Source organism: Orbicella franksi, chromosome 12 (genome assembly GCF_964199315.1).
Source record: "Orbicella franksi chromosome 12, jaOrbFran1.1, whole genome shotgun sequence".
NCBI lineage: Eukaryota > Metazoa > Cnidaria > Anthozoa > Scleractinia > Merulinidae > Orbicella > Orbicella franksi.
This window is the reverse complement of record NC_138156.1, coordinates 19,266,555-19,282,801: the sequence shown is the minus strand read 5'-3', so window position 1 is coordinate 19,282,801 and position 16,247 is coordinate 19,266,555. Positions and strand designations below refer to the sequence as shown.

Below are 16,247 nucleotides of genomic sequence, written 5' to 3'. Positions count from 1 at the left end.
CCTAAAGTCGCAATGTCTTTTCTGCCAATTTTGCTTAAGTTACCTAAAGTTGCCGTAAATCGCCCAAAGTCGCCTTAAGTTATGGCGACTCAAGGTCCCAGAGTAGGCCTAGAAAGCAAGGCTGTCTAAGTAAGTAACAGGGCAGAGTCTGAACTAAACTCCGCCTTGTTTTAGATTTAACTAGTTGCGTTTCGTCTTTGGCAGGAAATGCGAGATGTGACCACGTGACATTGTCAGTCCCTGAGTTGCGCTTGCGGTGAAATCGCGTTCCAAATTTTGATGAAAACGAAAACTTCTGCTTTCCCCTTTTACATGGAAGGAACTCACTGAGATCCCAAGGGGAAAGCGGGAGGTTGCGAATAGCAGAACGCATGGAGGACGTGCGATGAAAGCTTTCATAGGTGACGATGGTTTGTTCTGAGGCAGAATAAAAACATTAAAAAAGTCAGATTTTTGATAAGCCTTACGTCGTTATAAAATTTGTTTAGTAAGTCCATTGTTCCCTCTTATCTTTACAAAGATTCGTGTTTATTTTGCTCTCGTTTGTACGAGGTTATCCATTCTTTTTTAAAGTCTTCGCATAATAATTACTGTCTTAAAAAACGGGGCTTGACAAGACGAAGGGAATGCTAGATGGGCTAATTTCACAGTAATCCAGGTTTGATCGCTAATCTTCACTGAGCATTTTTGCTACTAAATAAGTTCAAGTAAAAATGAAAATAAAAAATATCAGAGTTACACACAAAAAATGATGAGTTTGACGCGAGCATGGAATAAAGAACAATAAGAGATTATCAAGGTAAGAGAGGGAATCCTTCATATAGGCCCAAGGTAATCCCCCAAGTTATTTTTAGACATGGTATCCAGATCTTCCGCGGATGTTATTCGCGCGTCGTTAAGGCGCTTCGGCCCTCGCTATGTTTTAATACTTTTCGAAAATTTAGTTGGACTGTTCAAATAAAAGACATTTCCCCTGCAAACAATTTTCAACTTACGAATCTCGCAAGAATGAGATTCATTCAGTTTGTCTCAGTCAGTCATCCCAAACAAAATATAGTAAGACAGCGTCAAAATTTGAAAAAGAAATTTTAAAACTGAATTGGCCGTTTCAGTTCGCGTTCTCTCGAAAACGCAGAATTTGACTATTGTTTTTGTAAAGAATGGCAAAGAAATGAACAAAGAATTCTAACGCACGCGTACGTAGCCATTGTATTCGTTGCCGTTGTGGTTTGCTTATGAAACTCCCCAAAACCGAATGAACGGCAAAAGAAGGAACAGTCAAACAATCACAAAGCAATTGGAAGACCAGCCGAACATAAAGACGGCTAAGAGTGCAGAAAACATCCATGCTATGAAATGTCTTTTGAAAATCACAACGTATAAAATGACTTTGCATTTCCCACCATTTCGTCTCAAGTGTCGTAGGTAGTTTCGAGAAAGTCGCTTGGGCTGTAAACGCATCGCGCGAGTAACATCCTCGGAATAACTGGGTACCAAGTCTAAAAGTAACTTGAGGGATTACCTTGGGTATAAGGCCTACATGGAGGATACCTCTCCTACCTTGATAATCTCTTGAGGAAATACAATCAAACCTTCACTAACGGCCACCTCCATACAACGGCCACCTCTCTACAACGGCCAATTTTTATCGTCCCGGCGAACGGGACGATAAAATGGGATAATATGGTGTTGCAACATTATCGTATTTCTGGGTAGTACGAGGGAGGGAAATTTCTCAATGGGAAGTACAGCATATTTTTTTTCTCAAAATCGACTTTTACATGAATAAAACATTTAAAATATGGATAAGTCTCAGCAGTAACCTTATGCTAATGACGCAAAATTTTGACCCAATACTGTGCAAGCTCTCGTAAGCGACCACCTCCCGTAAGTGACCACCTAGGCTTGACATTTTACTGATTGGTCTCGCACGAAAACTCATTTTGACAGAGGCAAAACGCAACTCGGAAATGGCAGAACGGTGGCGTAGCGCTGTAGGGGCGCAAGTGACGCTTACGAGCGTTAAATGATCGACAAGTCTGGGTTGCAATCAGCCCGGGCCAAGGTGTTGTGTTCTTGAAAAATACACTTTACTCTCAGTGCCTCACTGCACCCAAGTATATCAATAGGTACCGGCGGCGGCCTTTAAAGATTACCCAGCAAAATGCTCGGGGGTTACCCTGTGATGGATCTGCATTCTACCCAGGGGTAAGAACCGTACCCTTAGTCTCCGTCCACACTACGCGGAAGAAATTTCAATGTCTTCTGTCCACACTACGCCGGAAAAATTTGAAAACATAACAATCACTGGCGGCAGAAAAGCTTCAGGGTTAGGGTTAATCACATGAATATCACTGGTACATAACTGTTTCCAATTTTTTTTTCCGTAAACACAAAATCAAAAGCCAGCGTTTTCAAATTCCTCCAGTATGAAGAGCGTTTTCGACAAGCTCCGTTTTCGTGACGGATTTGTGTGAACGGTAGGTCTAACCGGAGAAACAAAGCCGCGTTTTCAAATTCCTCCGGCGTTGTGAGGGAGGGGCCTAAGGAAGTTCAATCAAGAGGTTCGAAACAAACGCAACAACAAGATCAACGTTAAGGGTCTGTCACTTGTATTTACACCCATCAAATCCCTCATTTACAGCCAACATAGCGACGAAACAACACTTACAAAAATAACTACTCTAACTAAATTAACTCTGTTCAGTCATTAATATAAAATATCTTCAAGTGATTTACATATACGAGCAAGGCTTGTGCAACAATTAATCTGTTTTATGGAACCGTATCTAACACCTTAAACCCCAATGACGAGTAAACAATTTCTCCTCACAATGTTCTGTGCATAATCAAGAGTACGTTATGAGAATTAGTGAAATGATCACCAAGCGAAATATTCTCGACGTTTTAACATATTCTCCCAACAAAAAATTTACGAAATGTATTGACAACAGTCAGGAGAATTTGATGATGATATTGGGGCTTAGAGAGTTAATAGCTTCATTTTAAATCACCAAATCAAATTTGATTTGCGATCACTGGGAATGATTTTAAGCTTAGTCCAAATTTAGACTCAACAATTGACGAGTCACGGTTACACTTTACAAGGGGCACGTGATCAACTCGTGCAGATTGGCTTCTTCCAAACTTGGCTGTAAAATGTAACCAATCAAATGGCGCCTTTTAAACGACACATCAGAGACCACAAATGTTTAGCTTGCCTTTCGGGGCACCAGAAGATTAACTATAACAAAATTTTCTGCGGATTTTTCTTTGACCATATCTACTGTTATTATTCAAGAACTTCCAGAGCTCTCTTGCTCGTAAAGCCAAACAAAAGCCAGTAAAAGCATTTGTTGAACAGTCCGGGTTTTGTACAGTTCACTTTACGAGATCATGTCGTTGATTAAGTTCGTTTCTACTATCTTTTCCTTTTTTATATTTTCACCTGCAAAAACTAGTATTTCTGAAAAGGAAGGATAGCATATCTATTCCATAATTCGACTCACGTCATAAGGCATGTCTGTAACTATGTAACGCAACATAAATTACTTTAAATTACGCCTTTCAGCTCGAAGTACAACATTCTCTTCACCACAGAGATATTTCGAAACAATTTGTAATACACATATTGTACCTCGTGGTTGGGAGATTTTCACTGCGACATCGAACCGACATAACGAACAAACCAGCTCGTACAAAATTGGTTCGTTAGGAATGTTGTTCGATACAGCGAGTTCTTTACAATTTTATCACTAACATCCGAGTTTTTTGTTCACTGGGTATTTGCTGCAACGGAAATAAATATTGCTACGATTCATGAAATAAACCCCAATGACCTCTAATTTAAGGAAACAATGTCGAAAACGAAAAGCTTGTGTTGTTATGTTTGTCCACATTGTAATCCGCTTTCATACTTGTCATCGTTAGAGCTTCTCCTCACTGTCAGTTATCAAACACTATTCTAAAAAATCAATCCGTAATTGTTGAGTTTCCAGTAATCAAGGTTTGTTTTCAAGCTCTTCGAAGTGATGTCAATCCGTGCCACTCTTTAGCTGTTCTGTGGCAGTTTTCCTGTCAAATAACTACTGTTCCTCACCTGACAGGATATATTTTCGGGACGGTCACAACAATCAACGATGCGCTAACCGTAAATCTGTGTTCAAAGACGTCGTAAAATGGTTTTCACCGCAAAAAATCATTTACAACAATGTACTCCTCTCGTCAATGTATTGAATTATCGGTGGATTTCTTCTCGAAACTTCTACTCTTCTCAACACTTTTTCTTCTCTTCTCTTCACTTCTCCTTTGTCTCTTTTCGACACTCGTATCATTTTCGTCGGTTCCCGATCTCGATCTCCGATGGGGTCGACCCTCTTGGCTTACCCTCCGACCGCCCTTTCGCGAGTCATTGAGGTCATCGAATACGTCCGAATCCACCGAATCGGCGGGAGGTCGCGATCCTCTTGTCGAACGAGGTAAATCGTCTTTGAGATCGTTCAGTTTTCGTTTGAGCCGATCACTGAGGTCATCCTCGTCGTCGAGTTCGTCGAGTGATCGATAAGACCTCGGCTCCGACGGTCGCGAACCACTGTCTTTAAAGTCATCGGAATCGTCGCTTAAATTGAGGTCTATATCATCGTCATCATCATCTCTAGACATGCCATCCGAGTCATAATGCATGTCGTCCTCCAAGGCGTGCTGGAGTTCACTTACTCGTTTCTTTGCCAAGCCTAATTCTTGTTTTAAGTTTGCTACAACTCCTTCAAGATGTTCAACCTCTCTTTCCTGTTAAACAAAAGAAATAATGACCCTTTAAGGACGTTGGCGCGAAATTCTTTTAAATTCTTCTGCTGTCAGATAATGCGGTACTTCTGTCAGAAATGCACAAAAAAATGGGAGTGAGTCACTGACTTCGTTTCCGAGATAAAGAGGGCGGAAAAGAGCCGAATTATTGCAGCCAATACTGTAAGCAACGTATGGGAAACAGCATTGTTAAAGATAGGAACTACCAAACCGCGGAACAGTGACGCTGAAAAGTTGCACCTGCTCTTGCCTTTTTTAGACCAAAGCGATGTGAGAATCTAGGGCACGAGCTTTGAGAATTTAATTTTAATCAAAGAAGTTGATGTTTCTCTGAATTCTCGTCACCTGTCTGCTTACCAATGCCATGTTATCAGAAGGAGAATTTAGCTGTGGATCGCCCTCGAGAACTGAAATGCTAAATAAGAGATACTCACGGCATCGGTCTTTCTTTTCTTGTGTTCTTCTTCCTGTCTCGATAGTGAGGCCATCTCTTCCTTTAACTCTCGCATTTGACGATCCAGTCTAGAGATATGAGGGAAAAAACTATATTAGCAACAACAAACAGAAAGACAGGCACCACACTTTCTCATATCTACCATAAAATCCGTCACGAATGGACTGGAGGACATAGAATATGTTGAACATGTATGGATGAGCAGTGTATACCTAGCGTTCTCCTGAGTAAGTTTGCTTTCTCTGAGCTGAATGTCCTCCTTTTCGTCATTGAGTTTTTGAACTTGGTCCTTTAACCGGCCGACTTGAACCTGGCAAACAATAACAAAGAAACACATTACAAATCTGTAACAGAAGGACACAAAAACAGTTTGCAGAAACAAATACCGCCTTCCAAAAAGCTTCGTATTAACGCAGGAAAAGTTTCCATTTGTTAACGTCCGTCAACTTTCCCCTGAAGACAGCAAGCTCAGTCGTTTCTATGTTAACTGCAAAGCTAAGAGAACGGCATACAACGAAAATTCGCCCTAAAGAAAATAGCTCCGTTGCTGGAAGAGACCCAAAAATGTGTACCTCTTGTCGTTTCTTAAATGATCCTTCCATATCCAACTGCGTGGCTAGTTCTCTTCTCTGCAACACAAAGAAAGTGACATGAAAACAATGGCTTGAAATAACCGTGGTAATTGCATAAATAATTTTTAATAACAGTAAATACCTTGCTTTCCATTTGCTCAAATTGATGTTTTTCCACCGTGGACTCTTCCAAGTACGAGAGACGATTCGACATGTGCTGAACCTAAACAAGGCAGAGAGGACGCTATTATCGACCACCCGTGTTTAAAGGTATTGCGTGACCAAGGCGTGACACTCAACATCATGGCGTTAGTTGCCCCACAGCTCTGTATTAACCCTTTTCACTTCGAAAGGTAGCGTTGTATTATAGTGCCGCTGCTGCTACACTACGTTTTGACTGTTCAGTAAACGTTAACAACGAGACTTGATTTCTAAGTACTGTCCCCAAAATTGCGTGACATTGACTTGTGTGCTGTATACTGTGCGTGACATAGTCTCCCTACCTTAGTTTCCAGGTTTTCGTGTTGAGTTGTCATCTCCTGAATGGTAGCCTCGCGGTCACGCAGTGTCGTCTGAAGTTCGGTCAGCTGAGAACGGAACATAAATTCCAAATAAACTAACAATGAGGTTGTGCGTGACAAGATGAATACACAGTAGGACAGTACATTACAGACGGACTTGCACATGCAGAAATTTTACAACTGCTCCTTTCTTCTCACAAATACTTTTTTCATTCTTTCCTCGCAACGTTAGGAATTGCCCAATGGTCAAGCCAAAAAAAGGGGAAAAAAGGAAAAACAAGAGAAAAGAAATGAACTTTCGATTTTTGCAAACAAGAGAGTTTGAACGAACTGAAACTGAAGACAGAACGAGGGACGGACAAAGAATCAGAGTCAAGGAAATAAATTTTGAGACAACACAAACCTGTTTGACAAGTTGTCTGTTCTTCTCCGTCAGTGAATCAATGTCGTCTTCGTCTTCGTCTACTTTACCTTGCAGTTCAGAGTTCTCCTTAAGCGTCGTCATGTACTTTGTCTCAAGCTACAAACCAAAACAGTTAGAAGATCAATAAAATGACCGTGAAATTTCGTAATTAATAAGGGGAACAATCACAGGGATTTTACTACATTTTTGGTCAAAACAACGACTAAGTAGCTTCGCTCGTTCACGAGATGCATCTAAGACCAAGACGAGTTTTTCTTTTATCATCTAAGGTGGACTAAACTACAGGGATTTCATTAACATTTTCAACAGAAGGGCAACTGGTTTTCACAGGCGGGCAACTAGATTTCTTTATAAGAAAAACCTTTTCCTAGAAGGTTAAACCAGGCGGGCAAAATCATCCTCGCAACCGGTCAATATGCCTGGTGCCCGGCCCTCAATGAAACCACTGCAATTAGTTTTATGCAAATTTGCCATAACATATGTCTGCCCGATTTTTCCAATTTTTCGATCCAAAACTCGTGAATGCGTAACGTACGATAATACCCCTTTTGCAGTAAAGCCACACGTTTCTATTGATTTCAAAGTCTTTTGGCTTATTGACGTGTTTAAGGGATGCTCATGATAGAACCCTTTTAACTTAGCAGGTGAGGTCTGAGTTACCTCTTTCTTGGACTTGGACAAAATATCCAGTTGACTCTGTAGATCGGCCACGTCCTCTTCAAGTTTTTTCTTGCTCTTCAGAGCGGACTGAGCAGCAAATTCCGCGTCTTCAAGCTGTAAATGACACGAACTGAAGGTTAAAATCATGCACCCTGCGACAGAATACCATTCAACGGTCCTCCTTGATATCTAATAATGGTTTCCTTGATTGATTCCAAATGTCTTAAAGAGTAAACTTACTGGGCCGACAGAGGAGGCGGGGGTTTATTCTCTGCATTTTAGCTATTCATTGAACGTACGTAATTTACCGTGTTTTGCAATACTCGTAACTCGTCAAGAGAAGATTCTTAACGAAATTTTTAAACAAACTGAGGTCAGTCTAGTAAGGGCATAGACGGGAAAATATTACCTCTCTCATTCAGTATTACTACAGACTTGCTGGGCTCGGAGTCCTATTTGTCAACAGAAGTACAATATCTCGTTGCGCGAAGACCTCACGGCTGCGACGGAGACTATTCATTAGGGAGTTTAAGAAACCAGGACGCGACGCCGAGGACAACGTCGGTTAAAAAATGATTTTATATCTTACCCAAGAATCTCGAGACACTCTAAAGTCATTTTCCTTTGTTTCTTAGTGTCAAAACTATCACGAAACTGAATCCGGGACAAGGCGAAACATTTGAAATAAAAATTAAAAAATTAGCCGTCGTGGTTCCCGTTCTACGAACAATACACACTTTGGTCATTTCACGTTGTTGTTTTGCAGAGGACGGCAAAGAAATGTACCAAGAATTATAACGCACGTGCACAGCTATTGCTCTGCTCATTAAACCTTTTGTTTAACGACAGTCGCGTTGCCGTTGCCGTCGTGGTTTTCTTAAACTCCCTATTATGAAACCTGAACCCATAATTAGCTTACCTGGTTTTTCAAAGCCTTCATCTGGTTTCTTTCTTTTGGAAGCTTTTGGGACTGAGAACAAAAAAGAAAATTAGCTTAGCTCTGACACTACTAGACAAGTTAAGCAACGAAGACAAAGCCATCAAGTTAAGGAAACCTCTAGCTTTCAAGAAGACACCACGGGAGATGACTAAGACTAAGGGGGGTAGAGTGCGGATGACCACTGACCTGAGTTTCAATAACCGCCTGAGCATCCCTCAGAAGAGCTTTGGTCTTCTTCAGTTCTCGTCTCAGTTTCCTCTCGGTCTCGGCGTCGCCTCGTTCGTAATGATCGCGGAGTTCCTCGAGTCGTCTGTCGACTTCCCGTTTGGACTGAGAGAAAAATAACAATACACAAAGGAATCGAGTCTTTATCTTCAAGCGGAAAGGAAATTCCAAAATTACAGTACACTTAGTTAGAAAAACAACAAAGAAATAACATTAAGTCAAAATGGAATCAGGATGGATAAGTTTGAGGAAGGATTGAGACGAATTACGGAAACAAGAAATTGAAAATGTTGCATGATAGGCCATCCATGACGCAGCACCTTACGTAAGCCACTACGGAGCTCGACAAAGATGCTAAATGGATGCAATCAAATGGAAAATCATTTTCTCAACAGTAACAGTCCGTGCCTACCTTAACAGCTGCGGTTTTCTCCTGGTATTCGTCTTCTAACTGTGCCTCGAGTTGCTTGATCTGCAATTTCAAAGAAAGACCTGTCAGTATACGGTTGCAATAATGCTCACTACGTTAACAGTTGAGTCTACTTCAGCAATTAAGAAAGAAAGAAAAGAAAGGTACAAAACAAACCCCGTTAAAAAAATTGAAGGATTAACCTTTTTCTGCATGTTATATCTGAGCTGTTCCATTTCCTCGTCTTTTGCCTCCAAATCCTTGTGCACCATATGTTTGTCATGTTCGGCGGCCATCTCTAAACGAAGCTTGGCCTGGACAAAAAAAAAATAAAGCCATGATGTCTTCAGCCGTAGTCCGATTGGAACGCAACCTAAGCTTTAGCCACATGGCCTATTTCTTCACGAGCAAAGCTCGCAAAAATTAACTACATTGCATATTATACTGGCCTCTGCTTGAGATTCTGCTCGGACATAATAGTTACGTAATAATAATTATTCTGCTCTGATTCTCTTCGGCATATTAGCGCTATTCACCTTAACTGGCCGAATTTAAACGACAATAATCCTTTTAATCTGTAATTTTGCTAGATTGTTTTAAGAGTATAAATGTTACTAACTGCAGTTTGTATTCTCTGGGGTTTTTAATCGCTGGTGAGTTACGAAGTGGTTTCTCTTTCTATCACATTATTCTAATCTCCATTTTCCAAGTCTAACGCGACGGTGTCAGTTTCCCACCAAAATCTGCCGCGTCCTTTGGCGATTGCAGCGGTTTCGCGCCATAGCACCACTGGTAGCTCGATTTTTCTATGAATGTACACCCACACAAAACAAATAACTCATAGACTACAAAATGCACCCGCCCTACGAGCTCGTGCAATGTTTTTAGTCTTTGACGAATTTGCTTGTCCTTATTCATTCCAAATTTCACTCGAAATCATTTGATTACCTACACAAATCTACAAGTCGTTCAAAACTTAGTCGAAATCCTCTCACAGACACTTGGAAAACGCAAGAAGCGGCTTTCGTTTAGTTAACAACCGCACACTGCTAGGCTACTCGCTATCTGCAACAGAACAGATAGTGAGTAGCGTTCCCAATAAGAGAATGACATTCGTGGCAGAACGCTGGTAGATTTATGCTAATTCACGGTATATTATTGGTCTGTCATTATGATAATACCTGATCAAGCATTTGGATCTGTCCTGCTTGATCGTCAAGTTCTTCTTCTTGATCCTGAACTTTCTGTTCCAGTTCTCTGATGGTTTTCTTCAATGCAACAACCTGGAAACAACCGAACAAGAAGACTGTAAGGCCCTACGGCTTTCCGAAGCGAATGAGGCCGGACAAAACCGAAGACGGACGAAGTAAAAGAGTTTAGACATTCTTAGGGGAGGATAGAAGTGATTTTATTTATTGCCATTTTTTTTCTCCTAGAAGTTTTGGCATTAGTAAATTTATCAGAAATACTGTTACCAGTGATTAATCAAGAGCAGAACAGTAAAATCTATTGCATAAATTAATTCCGCCCTTTCTTTTACTTCAAATGCTACCAGCAGTAAACAAGTCTCACATTTCACTAACGCTAGTCAAGTTAATAAACAGGACCACTGCTAAGAAGACTCGTATTTCACCAACCCTGGTAGCCTGTATACATCCGCCCCCTGCCCTCAAAAAAATCGGGGAGGGAATTTTTTTTTTTTTTTGAGGGCGGGGGGCGGATGTACACAGGTTGCAAACCTGGTTGAACACGGGTAAATAAATCTGATATCTCCGGCCAACAGTGAACCAAGTCAAATTAGGAAATAGTACCACGAGTAAGCAAGTATTATATTTCACTCACATCTCCTCCTTGTAGCCCTTGTTTGGTGATATCGTTTATATCGCCCTCAATCTTTTCCAGTTCTTTTTTCGTCTTCTCCAATTCTTCTTGCGTTTCCTAAACATAAACAATTACATAACAGGTTATAACGATATCAATCACTAGAAAAAGATTTAATAGTAACTGTTTTGTAGGAAACTGCTGTGTACCTCTGCTTTGCCAGTAACTTAAACTTCCGCTGACAAAGTAATAAAACCTTCTTCGTTCATTTAAGTCGTTAGCAACGGTGAACAGGAAGTCTAGTTCATTTTATATCCCTCTCTTTTTTATTTCGCTGTTCTCGTGAAGAATCTTTGCAAATAAATCACTTCACCAAGTGTTTAGCACTGCTGCGCTAATTGGAGACACTGAAATAATCAAACAAATATTGCCTGAAATTGAACAGAAACTTGTTAAAAATTCCAACTTTTGGGAGGTTGACAAGCTGGTTATTTGAAAAGGGTGGAGGAGCTGAATTTGGGACCATCAAACACAAATCCGTCCAATGACAAAAGGGAGGATTTGAAACTGGGACCTCCGGATTACAAATCCAGCCCCTAAAACCACTAGGCCACGCCGCTTCGAATTAAATTGTGAAACAATTGCAGTCCCTAAAACGGAAAGGTCTTCTTTTCCTCTGTAAAGGGGAACGCGTTGCCACCTTGCCAAAACTTACCGCCAAATCATGTTCCAGTTGGTATTTTTCTGTCAGGGCTTTCTCTTTTTCCCTGTTGATTTTATCTTTCAAAGTTCGCTCGTGGCTCAGTTCATCTTTGGCGCGTTGAATCTCCGAGTCAAACCTGAAAATGCAACAAAACAATTGGTAAACTGATAGCGAACGACCAACGCACTGTTCTTTTCACAGCACATCTTCATGTAATTAACTATTTCGCGTTGTTTTAATTTGTCGTCTTCTTGGCTTATCCAATTTCCACGATTCAAAAAAGTGCCGTTTCCCTTAAAAATCTTCGGAAAACCCGAAGAACTTCTGATCCTAATTATCCAATCAGAAAGGAGCACCATCTCTGCGAAAATGGTCGCGTCAAATTGTCGTCATAACTATTACGCGTCGTGTTGGTAAGCAGCGCATGTTTAAAACAGCCGGCTTTCTTATTTGCAAGACGGGACTCCGACGGACGCAATTTCCCCTATAGTCCAGTTCTGTCCCTCTCCCAAGAGCGTAGCGTTGCGTGACAAAGAGAAGGCCAAAACCCTTGTACACGCGATATCTTTCGTCGATAAACTTATCTTAGAATTTTTACTTTGTAAAGTGACACGATACGTTAAAATCTTTCTACCTTCTCTGTTTCTTCTCCAGTTCGGCATTTCTACTTTGTTCTTCCTCCAGCAGTAGTTTTAAATCTTCCATTTCTGATTGAACCCGAGATGTCTTCTTCTTCATGTTCAGGGCCTGTCGCTGCATTTCTTCGTTTTCGGTTTTCTCTTCTGTCAACTAAATCAAACACAATCGTAGATGAACATTATTTAAACACCTCTGAGGAACAGTGCTTACAGTAATCACTCAATGGCATCGCAGACTTCAGATGCGCGGCCTAAACCAGAGGGCCAAACTGGAAAATATTTAACAACGATCCCCCTGCCCAATCAATACGTGAGTTATCACATTGTCATTATTGACCTTAATTTACCTGGCTCTGTCAGAACCAGTTCGTGCCGGTCATAAAATATCCGTCAACTGAAGCCCTGCTTCAGTGAAGCAAGGGCCAATTTTCTATAACATCACGTGTGCAAGTCGTGTGATAATTGTCGTATTTACCTTTCTTTCCAGCAGTCGTTTCTGACTGGTGAGCTGTTCTATCTCTTGCTCGGCCTGACTTTGCAATTTCTTCCTGAGCTGTTCATGTTCTTTAGACGCCTGAATGTATCTCTCGCGATAAAACGACTCTGCAGCAACAGAACATTAAAAGCATCCCTCATTGTAAAACTGACTATTGATAAATACTACTCCGAGAATTCCAGTAATTGTTACAGACTTAGAAAGCAAGGGATCAACAAAATCATTTAGACTTATTCCTTTTAGTCCGGGTAGAACAAATTCTCTATTTTTCATTTCCCCATAATTCACTCTGTTTGCCCCCAAATTTTGCATAAATTATTGTTGTGAAATACTCTTGGGAATATGCAGACCTCCCAAGAGCATTTCACAACAATAGTTTACGCAAAATTTGGGGGGCAAACAAAATGAATTATGGGAAATTGGAAGTTTCAGTCGGAGCTTTTCGAAGTAATATTATCCCATCAGACACACTATTCATGACAGACCGGCCAGTCTGCTTTAAAACGTTTACTTTTAGTGTAAAAGACAGAGGGAAACGCATCAGAATTGTGTGCTTTTAAAACAGAAAATACCAGTTGAGAGACTTTATGTTGCTTATCAACGCCCCTGAGCACCGAAACCGTGGGCTCAGTCTCTTGCCTCGAGAGTGAAAATATTACAGTCACGGTAAAATAAATGAAATAAATAACAATATTTAGAGAGGAAGCCACATCAGCCTTAGCTGGTTTTCATCCAGGTCCTCTATCCTGCTCAAATTGGAATTTGGAGATGTTGGTTTTTGTGGAGGGAGGAAAACCAGAGAAAAACCCTCGGAGCAAGGCGAGAACCAACAACAAACTCAACCCACATATGGCACGGGGCCGTAATGGAATTGGTGGGAGGCGAACGCTCTAATCACGCGCAATCCCTGCTCCCCGCAGGTTAACAGCCCAACTGTCCGAGCAATTCCGAGCCAACCCGATCGTAATTTACCTTTCTCCTCCGAACAATTGCGAGCCAACCCGATCTTAATTTACCTTTCTCCTCTGAACAACTGCGAGCCAACCCGATCTTAATTTACCTCTCTCCTCCGAACAATTCCAAGCCAACCCGATCTTAATTTACCTTTCTCCTCCGAACAATTGCGAGCCAACCCGATCTTAATTTACCTTTCTCCTCCGAACAATTCCAAGCCAACCCGATCTTAATTTACCTTTCTCCTCCGAACAATTCCAAGCCAACCCGATCTTAATTTACCTTCTTCCTCGTCTTCGGAAGCTCCTTCGCCTTCGTATCTCTCTAGTCTCTCGACATTTCTCGTAGCAGACACACTCAGAGCTCTCGCTTCGAGAAGTTCTACTTCCAGCTTGTCCTTTCTCTTCTTCACGTCCTCCAGGGACTCCTATAACAACACAAACACCAGCCTTTAAATCCTAAGTTCAACATATTAATTCTCAATACACGTTGCCTTAAGTTTCTTACGGTATTTCTTGAGAGAATTCAGTGGTGTATATGAACAAAAAATGAATGACATGCGGCAAACCTAAGATTCGACAATTTCCTTCAACACTTGAAAACGTTTTAAGATTTGAATACGTCGCGTAGTTTTTGATGTGAGTTCAGTCAAGGTGCTGCTTACACAGAAAACACGAATACTTAAATAAACATTAGTCAATTTGCGGTTTATTTTAGTTTAATTTTCATCGCCTTTCTTGAAAACCGTCTTAGCCAACGAATGCCCAGTAACAGAAATCTGTTCTTAGTCAAGCAAGCTTGTTTTCATCGACAGAAACCAAGTTAAAAACCAAACAGTTTATCAATCACTTCGTGCAAAATGAGCCGGGGCCCGTTTCTCGAAAGACCCGGAAACTTTTCTGGCCCGTAAAGCCATTTTAGTTCATCTGTATCTAAAGACGGTGAAGTGTATACGTCTGAAACTTCTTGTATAAAGGAAACCTCTCTTCATATTAAGAATATGTGAATAAAACAGCTCGGTAATCGTAAGGTTCGAGATTTTGCTATGGCTTAACGGACCCGAAAAGTTTCCGGTGCTTTCGAGAAACAGGCCCCCGGAAAGCCATAACAAAATTTCGAACCTTGCGATTACAGAGCTGTTTTATTTACATATTCTTAATATGAGCAGAAGTTCCCTTCATACAAGAAGTTTCAGGCGTATACACGTCTCCGTTTTTAGATAGAGATGAACTACTAGTAAAAATGGCTTTACGGACCCGAAAAGTTTCCGGAGCTTTCGAGAAACGGGCCCCAGACCCGTTCTGGAGGACCTCCTTAGAAGACGCATTCGATTCATTCGATTGCGAAGCATGTTCTTTCTCAGCCACAATTAAGGCAATCTTCAGTTCCCTCGAACGTCAACACCAGGCCTACTAAAATCAGGCATTGAATTAACATGTAGTAAAAGGCTTTTTGCATTTGCCATCGAAAACACAAACGAAACAGCTCAAGGTTATGAATATGAAAATAGAATTGAGCAATTCCACTAATCTCCGCAGCACGAAGAAAAGCGATTCACCTTTCCAACACTCCATACAGTAATCATCTTGTCGGAGTAAGCTGCTTCCTACTTCCAAATGCGATCCGTAAATTACCCAACACAGATTCAGTTCCTTCGACTTCTTACAGATTTTTGGCCAATAACCTCGCGTGACCAGGCAAACGCCGCGTGTTTCTGAGCGATGTCGCGACAAACCGTGCAAGTATACACCTGTCTTGTTACACTACAGAAACGCCAAATTTTCCCGGAGACTATTTTTTTTTCAGCCCGACCTTTAGGAGGCTTGCGTGTTTCTTTCAATCTCAAACCCGAGTTCTCACGGTCAGGATTTTGTCTGAAAGGATTTACGTAAAGTACTCATAAAAAACACCGGAAATCTTAACAGGGTCAGATCACAAAGTTATCCGATTTTGTTTTCTTTGGACAAGCTAATAAATCATGTCGTTCAAACAGGATGGACTCAAGATAACTCCCGCTGAAATTTCACGTCAGAACGACGAAACAATGAAAGCTTAATAAACTGGAATTTCTTTCCTGATGAAAAGAAAAACAGTTTCCGCGAAAGTACTTGTCATTTATGGGAACCGGAAATGAACTTTATGTACCGTAATCGCCTTATAACCGGCTCCAGACACCCGGACGGGGCTATCGAGATTTCACCCGTCACGCGATCATGTCACGCGATCGTCTAACACAAGTCACGCTATTCAAAAGTCTCAAAATTGTCTTTCGTTTTTTCAGGGAAGTTTTTTTTGCACCGCAAATCAAGCATTCCTACGTTAACAGAAGGAATTCCCCTGACACATACATCACTGGGGAAATCATAACACATAGCAAACAACCCTGGTGCCAAATAAGCTGAGGTCAAAAACTGAACGTGAGAGTAATTAAGTTATTGAATTCCCACATTGCACACCAGAAACCAGATTAATTGACAAATATCAGTTGTGAGGATTCTGAAACCACGAACCACGAAAATGTGGTGTCAAATCTCCAGTGGGCCAGCTCCCAAATCCCCAATACTGTTATCTATCACATCACTTTATCAGAAAAATCGCTTCTTTCATCAATAGCATTCAATAAA

The 16,247-nt window shown here is 41.0% G+C and overlaps 2 protein-coding genes across 2 annotated transcripts in view; one reads left to right on the top strand and one right to left on the bottom strand.

Annotated features, from left to right (window-relative positions):
• LOC145464403 (18S rRNA (guanine-N(7))-methyltransferase-like) overlaps positions 1-16,247 on the top strand; it is a 127,743-nt gene that overhangs the window by 53,937 nt on the left and 57,559 nt on the right. The window lies entirely within an intron of this gene.
• The window catches only part of LOC145464366 (unconventional myosin-XVIIIa-like), a 41,521-nt gene continuing 27,869 nt past the window's right edge, over positions 2,596-16,247 (bottom strand). Inside the window, exons 23-40 of the mRNA XM_081448227.1 lie at positions 13,906-14,050; positions 12,649-12,776; positions 12,170-12,324; positions 11,548-11,671; positions 10,854-10,949; positions 10,193-10,294; positions 9,215-9,325; positions 9,015-9,074; positions 8,564-8,707; positions 8,357-8,407; positions 7,438-7,551; positions 6,757-6,873; positions 6,336-6,419; positions 5,975-6,055; positions 5,833-5,889; positions 5,473-5,570; positions 5,241-5,328; positions 2,596-4,788 (exon numbers count right to left, since the gene is read on the bottom strand). Coding sequence (XP_081304353.1) covers positions 4,225-4,788; positions 5,241-5,328; positions 5,473-5,570; positions 5,833-5,889; positions 5,975-6,055; positions 6,336-6,419; positions 6,757-6,873; positions 7,438-7,551; positions 8,357-8,407; positions 8,564-8,707; positions 9,015-9,074; positions 9,215-9,325; positions 10,193-10,294; positions 10,854-10,949; positions 11,548-11,671; positions 12,170-12,324; positions 12,649-12,776; positions 13,906-14,050 — 2,319 coding nt within the window. The 3' untranslated portion in view covers positions 2,596-4,224. The remainder of the gene's footprint in view (positions 4,789-5,240; positions 5,329-5,472; positions 5,571-5,832; positions 5,890-5,974; positions 6,056-6,335; positions 6,420-6,756; positions 6,874-7,437; positions 7,552-8,356; positions 8,408-8,563; positions 8,708-9,014; positions 9,075-9,214; positions 9,326-10,192; positions 10,295-10,853; positions 10,950-11,547; positions 11,672-12,169; positions 12,325-12,648; positions 12,777-13,905; positions 14,051-16,247) is intronic.